The sequence below is a fragment of the Pholis gunnellus genome (genome assembly GCF_910591455.1).
Source record: "Pholis gunnellus genome assembly, chromosome: 12".
Classification (NCBI taxonomy): domain Eukaryota; kingdom Metazoa; phylum Chordata; class Actinopteri; order Perciformes; family Pholidae; genus Pholis; species Pholis gunnellus.
Window position 1 is genome coordinate 1,120,952 of NC_136539.1, and position 12,603 is coordinate 1,133,554.

At 43.8% G+C, this 12,603-nt stretch overlaps 1 protein-coding gene across 1 annotated transcript; it reads left to right on the top strand.

The window, feature by feature from the left end:
- The first annotated feature begins 491 nt into the window (after positions 1–491).
- On the top strand, positions 492–10,611 carry arglu1a (arginine and glutamate rich 1a). Its single transcript, XM_079170056.1, has 4 exons — positions 492–1,048; positions 5,209–5,434; positions 8,246–8,329; positions 9,014–10,611. Exons 1-4 carry the CDS (start codon positions 723–725, stop codon positions 9,176–9,178), a joined length of 801 nt encoding a protein of 266 aa, XP_079026182.1. The 5' UTR covers positions 492–722; the 3' UTR covers positions 9,179–10,611.
- The last annotated feature ends 1,992 nt before the right edge of the window (positions 10,612–12,603 follow it).

Genomic DNA, 12,603 nt, shown 5'->3' on the forward strand with positions numbered 1-12,603 from the left:
CTTTTTATTTTCTCTCAGGTGTATTTTATGATGGGATATTACTTTTTCCTATAAATCGTTATCTCTTCTTTTTGGTGTCAATGGAATCCATAGAAGATACACAGTATAAACTGGATATGATTTTGGAATTTTAATATATTCTTTACAGCTTATATAGAGTGTAACATTATTTTAGCCTTATATAAAAAACGAACTTGCCAACCATGCTATCAGTATAATTATGGAGAGGATGCAACAGTAAAGCGATCAGGCCTGCCAGACATTTTTTTAAGTCACACTAATATGCGGACATTGTATCAAGGATTGATCCAAACTGAGACAGTATGTAGCTATGTCCCAATTCAGGGTCTGCATCCTTCGGGGGACCCAGTCTTCGCGGTCTACGTGTAAGTCACGTTTGAGGACCGTATGCGTTGATTTGACTGGGCAATCCCGAAGACCTCCGGGAAATACCGAAACACGCGGTGCCTTGTGGGAAACTACTAATTCGACAAACCGCCATCTTTCTTTTTAGAGCGTTAGCAGGGCAAAATAACAACCCGTTTTGAATGATAATTTCTCCAAAACAGAATCGTTGAAGAAATTCCTCTTGGTCAGTTATTGTAAATAATACATTTACAGAGTTGCGGGTGGAACGGAGTTCCAGATACTGCCCACATATCAGACATAAGACACAGTAGTTTGGTGTACGCGCTCTACTAACGCTAGTGGAGGTGGGCAACATGGGCCGATCTCGGAGCCGCAGCTCGTCCCGATCTAAACACTCCAAAAGCAGCAAGCACAGCAAGAAACGGAGCCGGTCGCGGTCCAAAGACAGGGAGAGGTCCAAGAAGCGGTCCAAGTCCCGAGAATCGAAAAGGAACCGTCGCAGAGAATCTCGTTCTCGTTCTCGGTCCACCACAGCCTCGTCCCGCAGAGAAAGAGCAGCCTCGCCGCCTGAGCGCCTCGACATCTTCGGCAGGACTCTGAGCAAGAGAAACGCTTTGGACGAGAAGCAGAGGAAGGAAGAGGAGGAAAGAAGGGCAGAAATGGAAAGACAAAGGAAGATGTAAGTGTATTTTATTAAACGCCTTGGGACTTAGTGTTACAATGTTGCATAACGTTGCCTGTATTGAACCGCAATATATGCTAAGCTAAATGCTAGGCTAGCTGCATTCAGTTGTGTAGATAGCGTTAGCCCATGACACTAACAAGCTAGCCGCGACAGCGTGCTAACGTCAGCACTACTCTACAGGTCCTTGGCTGTACGTCGAAGGTGATTCTCCCTGTCAGAGCACCGCGGGGCCAGTCACCTTTAGAACCGGGTTGTACCTTCAGTTTTACTTCCATTATGAGGCCGTTTGGATTTGAAATAGCTGGTATGTTATCATTATTAAACTTGGATTATTATTTATAACTTTACAGTTGTACAAGGAAGATGGCGTTAGTATGCTGTTGTTTAAAGCAAGAACATAACAGTTACCATCCCTGCTTGTCTCTCTATCTCTTATTGTCACTGAATGTATTTCCAGTGCAGCAGATTCCAAGAAAGGCCCCTGGCCCTTCATTTATTGCAAGAAATAAGGTGGTGCTGTTTAGTTTGCCATCCAGTGCCTCTATCACTGGTCATAGATTATATATTAAGACTTAACTTTGACAGTTTAAGAATTGTGTAATTCATTTATTGAACAAACCAAACATTTGTAATGTACATCCTCAGAAAAAAACTCTCCTACCATACATTGAACCCGTAAGGTGTTTTGGGTGCTTGTCTGATTAAATATCCAATTATATACCCTTTACCCTCCAAGGCCCCAATCACACTAAGACCGTCACTCTAAAAATGATTGTTTTTCATATGGTACACGCTGTGCATCACATATTTCTAGAGGTTTTTGTTAGATAGGCATGAAAGTGAAAATGTTCTCAACTTTTCACTTCTCAATAGTGTGCTCGGTCCAGACAGCCAATCAAAGAAAACAAGAGGCGGGCTTCACTACTTCACCACCTTCCTTTTTGGATGCCGGTAGACATGGTTGGGCTAGCTAGGTAGTTAGCTGTTGTGCTATGCAAGAGCTACAGAGAGGGAGGGACAGACAGACAGACTTTATAGTTAGATGCATGCAAGAAAGCATGCTTTTCGTAGGGCTGCAAGACTTTAGGAACAAACTGTCATTGCAATATTATTTTATGGGATATATATATAAAAAATACATACATTTTAAAAATGTTTGTACATTTTAAAGTTGGATGCATCAATCTGGTGTACTTTGAGAGTAAATCTAAGAGGCTGGATAAACAATGTTGTGCTCTTGTAAACAATTTAGTCATAAAAACATTGATTGTATCGATACGAATTGTGATGACACAGCAAAAAAAGTCGAACCCACAACACATGGTTGGAGCCGGTCCCAGTTACAGCCACAGTGGAAATGTGCCTGGCGAGGGCCAAAGAGGATCCTCCCAAACCAAGTGGCCGTCTCTGACTGGCAAAGTTGCATCCCAGCAGACGCACATCACAAAGTTGATGCTTCAACAATATACAGTGCAGCCCTAGCTTACAGTAGTCAGTTAGCCTTTGAGGAAAGGCACTTTTTGTTGGATGCTGTCACCGAGATAAAATGGTAGATGGACTGTACTTGTATAGCGCCTTTCTAGTCTTCTGACCACTCAAAGCTCTTTAACACTACATGTCATCATTCATACACTGATGACAGGGCTACCATGCAAGGTGGCACCTGCTCATCAGGACTAACTAACAGTTATACAACATTCACACACAGTAGGCACAGCTACGGGAGCAATTTGGGGTTAAGTGTTTTGCCCAAAGACACATGGACATGGACTAGAGGAGCCGGGGATCGAACCTCCGATCCTCTGATTGAAGGACGACCCTGCTCTGCCACTGAGCCAGTCTGTAGAGCCGGCCTATGTTCTACATTTTGTGAATTAGGATTTATTTCCACCAAACCAGAGTTGCTGATTGTTGGAACAGTAGAAAAGACCCAAGTCGTGTTAGATGAGTTTTATTTTAGTGTGTTGTACGATGAGTTGTCTTAGTTTAGTGTAAAAGAGAAGCTTTAATCCAGAATGTGTAAGGTTGTATCTTCTGCTTTAGGTGTAAGAATATATCCTTTATTGATATTTTGTGAGTTTATTTTATTAAGTTAGCTGACATGCGCAATGCATCCTGGTACATATAGGCACAGCCAGCACAGTTCTGCAGGAGAAGTGATCAGCTTTCTTGGTCAATATAGCACACACTTTATTTTTTCAATGTACTACATTTACCATCAGCACTGACTGGACATCCACATTTCCTTTTAAAATACTGCATGATGACCTGTTTATATTCTATCTGTTGGACAGGGAAACTGCTATTGTGAAGGTGTGTGTGGTAGCCAGAGACACACACACACACACACACACACACACACACACACACACACACACACACACACACACACACACACACACACACACACACACACACACACACGGTCGCCTGAGTGGCTCTTTTTTTTTTACTGCTTACTGGCCACAGGGCCACTTAACTAGGTATACAAATGTCAATACCACGACACAAACCTGGGAGATAAGGAAGGACTTGGCCTGAGCTGGGTAGAGTCTCTGGTTTCCCAGGGGCTGACAGAATGAAATCAGATCCAGGCAGGATAGGGTGCATGTTTACAGTTGTGCCACAAGTGATGTGACAACACAACTCCCAGTTCTTATTAGCTTCCTGTTAAGAGTGAATAAACTAAAGAACAGTAGGTAGACGGGACAGGTAACTTCCATCTGCATAAAGCCACTAAAAGGAGAGGTAACCCAGCTAGGACCTGAGGTTATTCCACTACCCAGCCTGCTACTGTCTGATGTCTGTTTGCATGAAAATAAGATGGATGAAGAAAGACTAGAGGCTAACCCAGCAACAGGAGGTTGGTGACTGTTGAGCCTACATGTTCACAGAGACCTGGCTCCATCGTTGCGTACCGCTGGACAGAGCGCAGGTCTCTGCGTATACATCAATGATGCTCGGGCCTCAAACAAAGTTAATGTTGATGGACAATGTGTCCCCTATTTCACTACAGTTGCATTTAGTTGCGTAGCACTGTGTTGCACAATGCCACTTCATTCATTCCTGCAGGGGAGTTGGGTGGTATTGTAAGTCAATTTTCCACACATTGTGAATACCTGGACGTAGCTGTTCTGTATGTAGTCGATCTGTGATTTGACCCTAACATTGGTGGTTTTACATACAACGTAAAAGGTGCTGTGTACTTATGACATGCTTTTCCCAATATGCAATAAGCACCTCTTCATTTCATATCCAGTTCGCTGGCTGCATCTTCTTATACCATATCTCCTTTTTAACATTTATACTCAGAACAAATTCCAATTCCTTTAATGTATACTATGTATTATTAGCTTATTAATTCTTTTCACATAGGGTTTTCCAGGAACAATATCATCTTGCACTAATGAGTATCAATAGTAATTACTATTTGTTTTTGGAGCTCACCACCATTTACTATTTATTTTATTGTACAATAATCAACAGCAGAATCAAAGCATCCAGACTTTTCCAGTTGAACACTATACACTCTAAACCTGCCTCGGGTTAGAGTTTTTCACAACTTTTTTTTCCACAACTGCTGCTGTGGTAGTCAACCTTTTCCACCCAGAATAGTCAGGTTGCTGTTTGCCACCTCCCAGTTGGGTTTAGTTAGAACAGGAAGCACATCGGCATTGGCGAACGTGCTCCAGGCTCTGTGGAGACAAATCTGGCCCGGGCCCTTCTCCTGCATCTTAACCTTGAGCTCTTGCATTCAATGAGTGACCACAGTAAGCCGCAATGTTACTGTGGTCGTCCCTGCTGTGACAGCACAGTGGAAAAGCAGAAGACAACACTGTTTCAGCATGCTATACCCAGCCAGTGGAAAGACTGCACTAGACTCACTGTAAACCGTGTGTGACTGTGACAGAGGTCACTGATGGAGCTACATCAGGAAGACATAATGCTGCAGATAAAGTTTTACTGTATTGTCTATTTGTGGTGTTAACTCATCTACCTGTTGAGTTCCTTGACTAGTGTTGTGCAGTATGTGGCTTTGGCATGAGAATAGATCAGCTTTATGAGAAATCGGTTTCATTTCCTATAAACCGTCCATCTCTATGTCGCCTCTCATTGCTCCTCCCATTCATTTTTCTTTTTTTCCTGTCCTCAAGCCGGCAGCAAGAGATCGAGGAGAAGCTGATCGAGGAGGAGACGGCACGGCGAGTGGAGGAGCTGGTGGCCAAGAGGGTGGAGGAGGAGCTGGAGAAGCGGAAGGACGAGATCGAGCGGGAGGTGCTGCGGCGCGTCGAGGAGGCAAAGCGCATCATGGAGCGGCAGCTGCTGGAGGAGCTGGAGAGACAACGGCAGGCAGAGTTGGCAACGCAGAAGGCCAGAGAGGTAACGCTCGGTCGTTTGGAACGCAACCCCTCCTTGTCCTACAGCCTCCCAAACCCTTTAACCCCTGACCCCACCTGCTCTCAGTGGTGCCTCTCAAAGGGACACATGGGGACAATGGAGGTGGAGGCACATTCCACCCCTCCCAATTTACTTTTTACAACGTAATCTGGCCATGGTACAGTTTTCACAGCAGGGAGGGTATATACAGAGCCTGGAAGTGGCTGTCCTGCAGGGGAATAAAGTACTTAATGGTAACAAAGCATTACCATGTATTCAATTCAGTGTAAGGGTTTATATGGTAATGTCTTACTATTTGAAATATGTGAGATGAGAAACTCTGTGCATGAACTGTAGTGCATGTTACTCACTGGGGATCAATGCTACAAATTCATCAAAAAAATGGGACTTTGTACAACATGTGCACAGTCACATCTCCTACTTCTGAAATCATGGCTCCACAATATCTGTCCTTTATTTTCATGCAGGCTCCAAACAGGTTTTGCACTAAGGGAATTTGGGTTTCTTACAGCAGGAATCATGCTGGAACTGAAGTGGCAGTTTAGGCTTTAAGGATGACCGTTGCCTGTTACACACTTAAAGGTGGAATGTGAATACCGCCACAATTCATTTTGCCGTCCCAGGGGGATTTTCTAACTTGCCAGTGAGAGTTTTGCCATGGCAGAGTTACATAAATTGACTGACGTCATTGTTTTTCATAATTTCTTTCCCTGGTTCAGCTTGATCATTTACTTTTCATATTTGCTAGCATCTTTGTTAATATGTAATAAACAGCTCTTTTTTTAAGCACTTCTGTTTTACAGTCACTCTGTACATCAATGGCCTTTTTCCCAACTTGCCAAATGGCTAAAACTGAGAACTATCTTTCTAAAGCTAACTTTTGGTCAGCCAGGCTTTAGTTTAAGTTAGAATAAGAAGCTCAGTCCTGTCAGTCTTTCTGCACTTCTTAAAGGACCCTTCCCAGGCTTCTTTAAGTTAGTACAAGGCCCTTTGTTTCTTTGTCTCCTTTTGTTTTAGAGCGTAAAGGTAGACAACTGTCTGACAAACCCTGTGCCCCCCCAAGCTTCATATTGAAGAGGGGGTTTGTTTATACTCCAGTAATAATGTATTGTGTGCGAGAGGACCCTGTCCTGCACAGAGACCAGCCAGTGGCTTGGTACTAATAGGGTGAGCAATGCCCCCTTTACCGTTGTGGACTTATTGGGCCACCCCTCTCCAGCCAAAGGCTCTGTCTGTACTACTCCTCTCTTTCCAAGTCTCCTACTCTCAGTCCGACGGGTCTGACGGAACCGGTAGAATAGCCAGGCCCATCTCTAAGTATCCAGCTAGAAGCCTAGAATCTCAGAACTCTTATATGGGCTTTTGAAACATGAGTGGAGCTTTCTTGTCTCCGTTGCTCTGACATTTTAAATCGATTTTGATGTGTAGAAATGTTTGACATATTTTTTAATTGACAGACAGTTTGTCCTGTACAGGTTTTCTTTACCTTTTTAACAATCCTTGTTTTGACAATCTTCTGTTAGACGGCATCTGCTGTTGGATACATAATGACGGACCACTACATTTCCTGTTTCCTGTTTGACAAGGTTAACTATCTCTGGTCTAACCTTTTTATCTCTTAATATCTATTTTTTCTAGTATTCCTTATTTTACACCGTTAAAGAGACCTTTTCTCCATAGAAAATAAATGTTCTGTGTTTTGTACTCATGACTTGCTTCTCCCATAGGGTTGCTGCTAAGTTTGATATTGTTATTAGTAAATACATTTTTGTGTTTTTATTTTTTTGGAAACACAACTCACCAACTTCCTAACTATCACTTGACCTGAGCTGGCCTGCAGCCTTTCGGCTCACCGTGACTTGTGTCCTGTACTGTAAGTGTTCCGTGGGCCGGCCCTCCTCGAGCACACAGATGCCACTTTGTACTGTATTCGCCTTCACCCTGCTATCGTCTCAGTGGGGACTGAGCCACTGTAAAGAAAGGAAAGAAACCCGATAAAAAAAAGAGTGTGAGCTGTGGCTGCAGGCGCAGGCTAAGCAGTACAGAGATCAGTTATAAAGAGGAATGCTGCAGGCGCGGTATGGCAGAACCCCCCCACCCCAGGAGCGCTTCTGTCTCTGCAGGGGCCACACAGTCCGGACGAGACAGTAAATATTCAACCGTTTAATGCCGAATGCTTTCACCAGTTGTGTAGGTACACAGGCAAGGAAAATGCGTAGGTATACATGCATTGGTGAGCCAAAACTATTCCCTCCTTTATTTGTATCCTTTTTTTCTCTTGCTTATGATATTATAAAAATCAGCAATTGTATTTTCTTCTAGATTGAATTCTGTCATCTATATCTGTCTTCTATTTATGAGTGTGATGAGTGGGTTTCCCCCTTTTTTGAATACTTATGTTTAAATTTGAATGTCTTTTACATTCATTCAGTGAGTGCCCTAGAAGTGGCTTAACTTTAAATAGTTTCTAGGAGGGTATTAACAGCAGTAAAGGGAGGGAAACATATGAGTGGGTCCATTTTCCCCCACAGTTTCCTTATGCTTTGTTTATTCTTTTTGCCCCCGTTTGTCTTTTTAAAACTATTCAGCATGACTGCAAAGAATGCCACACAGTGGGTCATGTGCGAGAGGCTGAACAAACTCCTCTGTGGTGTAATGCGTTAGGTGTGTGTGTGTGCTGGTGGCGAGTGTTAGTGTGACAATTAGAGGGCAAGTGTGTGTACGTATGTACATAAAGTGCTTTGTGGCTGTAGCCTGTTCGTGCGCTAACATGGAACCGTGTCATCCGTCTAGGAAGAAGAAAAATCGAAGCGGGAGGAGCTGGAGAAAATCCTAGAGGAGAATAACCGCAAGATCGCCGACGCTCAGGCCAAGCTGGTACGAACTTTGCTGCTTTCTGCCCGTTTTTGTGATGCATTTCCCCCTCTCTTATGTCAAATTCATACGCCTCTATTTCATTGTTTTTACACACTGCCTTCATCACATACAACTAATTCGCACTATTTATCCTCTTGTAATGCTTCAGCACTTAAATGTTGTCAAAGACCCTGAAAACCAGTTCAGTTTGTATAACACCACAAATATGGGTTTGTTCTTCCTAGAGTCACTTAACTGTTACATCATATTGACATCCACAAATATGTTTTAGTTGAAACATAAGGGTTCTGATCACATCCACTGATAAGATCATTTCACTTCTAAGTGCAGTAAGAGAAGCCAACACGCGTCATGTCTGGTTTATGTGCTTTTAATGTCGCATAGATTCCACTGATTGAGGCTTTCACCACAACATGACTGAATAACTTAATAGTCCTTTGGCAACAACCACTTCTATTGAGTGGCTTTGAATTGATGCTTATCAATCCAGTGGCTTTTCTTTCCTGTTGGCTGTATAAGTTAAAGTCTGACTAATTTGTAGAGCAGTGTTTATTTGATTCAGGGGCCTGTAGTAAACAGCTGCACACACAAGAGACACTGATGCTGGATCTTACCGGGTGTAAACACGTTGAGAGATGTTCTGACCTTATTGTTTCTGCTGCATGTTGGCTTTGCTTTTGACAGGCTGAGGAGCAGTTGCGTATTGTAGAGGAGCAGAGAAAGATTCACGAGGAGCGCATGAAGCTGGAGCAGGACCGTCAAAAGCAGCAGAAAGAGGAGCAGAAAATCATCCTCGGCAAGGGCAAGTCCAGGCCCAAGCTGTCCTTCTCCCTGAAGGCCACCGAATGAGACTGCTCCCCCTGGTCCACATGTCATCCCCCCAGCTCTCCTCCTCCATCAATCACCCCACTCCTCCTCTGAGGAACGCTCGCTTCGTTTTGGAAGTGCTGAAGGAAGGCCGGGGAACGGGGTGCAGACCGGTGTGTGAACTTGCTCCCCCCCCCCCCCCCCCCGGCCTTGAAGAGGAGGCAGCTCATCGCCCTTGAAGGACCCGACTCTCCTTCCATCCTCCCTCATCCGTTTGTGCTTCTTTTTTTTTCTCCTCATTTTAATTTTAATTTTTAGGGAACTCAAACTTTTGATGTAGAATGCTTTAACATGTCCCTTTCCTCGAAAGTCTTAACTCTGGTGTAACATTGAGCAACTGTGCGCCTGCGCTCTTCTTACATGTCTTCACAGCCAGCAGACTACAATAGAACACCAGTCCCTGATATAGAAGAGTATGTGTGACTTTGTCTAGTTCAGTCTACTGTAAAAGCTCATGTGTGGCTTGGGAGTTGGCCTGTGGTTTTCCTGTTGTCATTTTTTTTATTTTTAAAGGTTATTAAAGTGGCTGCCGCAGTGGTGACAAATCCCAGCACAGCCTATAAAAGCACAGTTAACTTCCCGTCCAGCTGACAGGTTTGTGTCTTCCACCTCCATTACTTTCTTTCACCGTGTAAATCCACAGCTACTTTTCTTTCTGCTTCAGCTCTGTCTGCCATGTATATATTTTTTTTTTCTAAATGACAGCAGCATGTCTAGCTGAGAGGAAATGTAAAGCTTGTGTTAGATTTGAAGTCGCTGCAGTGCAGGTGAACTCGGCCTGGACTCCCAAGCTGCCCATGACTGAACCACCAACCTACAACAGGATGTGTGTCTCGTCTACTATAAGGGGGCCTGTGGGGTGGTGGAGGAGAGAGAACATTTCCTGTATGATGTAATTTTATTAGCCTTGCTGTGATGTGCTGATTCCCACTCCTCCCCAAGTTAACAAAAAGTCACAGTAATGGTAAACACTTGAGTTTTGTTTTATCAGACTCTTTGGGAAAACAGTGAACTGTGGGAAAACACCCGGCCACACAGTCAGTGTTCTGTCCCAGTTTTGTTGTAGTAAATGAACTTGGCAAGGCGCCACACTTGGTAAGTCTTGATTCGTATAGGATGGACAAGTTCAGGTAAGCTAAGGTTTGAGGTCAGCGTGTGTGTGTGTGTGTGTGTGTGTGTGTGTGTGTGTGTGTGTGTGTGTGTGTGTGTGTGTGTGTGTGTGTGTGTGTGTGTGTGTGTGTGTGTGTGTGTGTGTGTGTGTGTGTGTGTGTGTGTGTGTGTGTGTGAGAGAGTGAGACAGGCTGACCTCAGGTGGGTATTATGACTTTTTGTTATGTTGTGGGATTTTGAATTTGTCATGTAATTTCCTCCCTATTGTCAAGGGATTGAACAGTTCAATAAATCCATTGAATGCCTCCACTTGTGTGTGTGTGAGAGAGAGAGAGAGTCAAGAGGAAACCCTCCTGAACTACTATGTTCACTAGGCTAGACTTAAAATGACACTAATAACTTCAAGTGCTACGTGCGTGGCGTTAATTCAAACGCTTCACACAATCATTGTAAATGAGTAGTCGTCAGACCTGGTCCATTTTCACTTTCATCATATGGTCAAGATCACAAAACTCCTGTTTTAACGATTTCCAGTTTGAGAGTTGTGCAGCTGCTGGTTTGTTTCAAGCAAGTGAAGTCTGGTGAGGAAAAGAGTTTGATAGATGCAAACTGACCGTGAGTTCAGCGGGCACAGCCTCGTTCTCCTTTTCACTGCATTAAAGTCACTCCGATGGAGACCATCCAGGTCATTTCATCACAATTTCATACTCTGAAGTCAAACTATTTTACCGTCTTGCCCCACTGACCAACTTTCATAGGAGCTAACGAGGCCCCGCCAGACAATATGTAATCAATCCATCCATGCCGTAAATAGTAGTGATAGCAAAATAATATAAACTATAAAAATTATTACATTAAAAGAATATCTTATTTTGGACCCAGTGCACACTGGGCCCATCGTAACATACCTTGAATCCAGTGTTTTAATCATTGCTCTGAATCTTTCTCGACTGTCTGTAGTGGGACCATGTCCTTGCAGAGGTGGATCGTTATTGCGTTCGTAATGTCGCTCTGCCGCTTGCTTTTCTTGTCATATGCGGTGCCTCGAGCAAATGCCTCTTCAAGCGATGTCTGACCCTTTGGTTTCAATATATTTCACTCGTGCTAACGTTACTGGTTGACGGCCTTCAATCCGACGGCCGTCATCACACTCTTTGTATTCAAACTCATGTTTTCTGCTGAGGTGATGAAGTAAGTTGCTTGTGTTACCACCAGCGGCAACAGCAGTAGCTCGAGAAACTCAAAACATCGGATTTCTTAAAACCAAAACACTTCCAAACAGCAGACACAACTCCTCTCTTGGGCACAGACTCTATCGGTGCATCTCCGGTCTGTCTTTGTTCATCCTGCATCGCTCTGTTCTGTTCTTTAATGTAACGTTACTGTAGCGACGGAGCCTCTCCCAGCTGTTAACAGACTGTTATGCTAGCGGGCTATCGAGCAAGCTGTACCCAGCATGCCGTTCGGCAGTGTGATTTTATAAATGTACAAATTGTTTATTTGTCACAAACGGTTGTTGTGGTGTTTTGCCCTGTTAAAGAGCGTTAGTTGTGGGTTATTAATTGTTGTGTTAATCTGCTACCGACCGAGGACCATTTGGTCCTCCAGCGAGACAGTTTAGCGAAGTGTCGTAGAATGCACTTTTCAGAAATGAATATAAAGAATGCTACACACATGCTATATAACAGATTAATCAGCAACATCTGGGCAACACTACCATGCAAGTCATTTTTTACACACTCCAAACACAATTATACACAACTAATACAAGCAACTAGAAGATGTACCACAATATCACGTATTTGTCGCCATGACTCGGCAAACTACCACTCCTGAGAAAGCTACCAACAAAAAAGCTAACTGCTACACGGCCGAGCAGCTAACTGCTACACGGCCGAGCAATACATCGCAGAGCATGAGAATTCGATACAGAATCCAGAGATTTCTTCATCATTTCTCTCCATAAAACCAGTACAGAGCTGTGAGCAAACAAACGGCAGAACAACAAACCGCTTCACCGGAAAATAATTCCAAGCAGGACCTTACCTTTACGTTGAATCGCGAAAAGACCGCCATAATTCCCTGTTTGCCGGCTAAACACTGTTCCTACGCACGTCCTGTGTCTCTCTCCTCTGTTTCCTGGTGAAAGAGGAGTCAACCTAACTTGTGGGACCCGGGGGGAAGGGGTCAGACTTTTGGCGAATGGTATTTTAGGCTCGGGGGTGCGCGGCGTTTTTCCAATTTGTATTGGCTAAAGACTGTCAATCAACACCAGGCTTTCACTACCGCATTCATAA

Excerpts from the sequence above, each read along its gene's own strand:
- arglu1a (XM_079170056.1), top strand. The coding sequence starts at position 723 with ATGGGCCGATCTCGGAGCCGCAGCTCGTCCCGATCTAAACACTCCAAA. Across the intron at positions 1,049-5,208 it reads ATGGAAAGACAAAGGAAGAT|CCGGCAGCAAGAGATCGAGG; the intron begins GTAAGTGTATTT and ends CCTGTCCTCAAG. Across the intron at positions 8,330-9,013 it reads CCGACGCTCAGGCCAAGCTG|GCTGAGGAGCAGTTGCGTAT; the intron begins GTACGAACTTTG and ends TGCTTTTGACAG.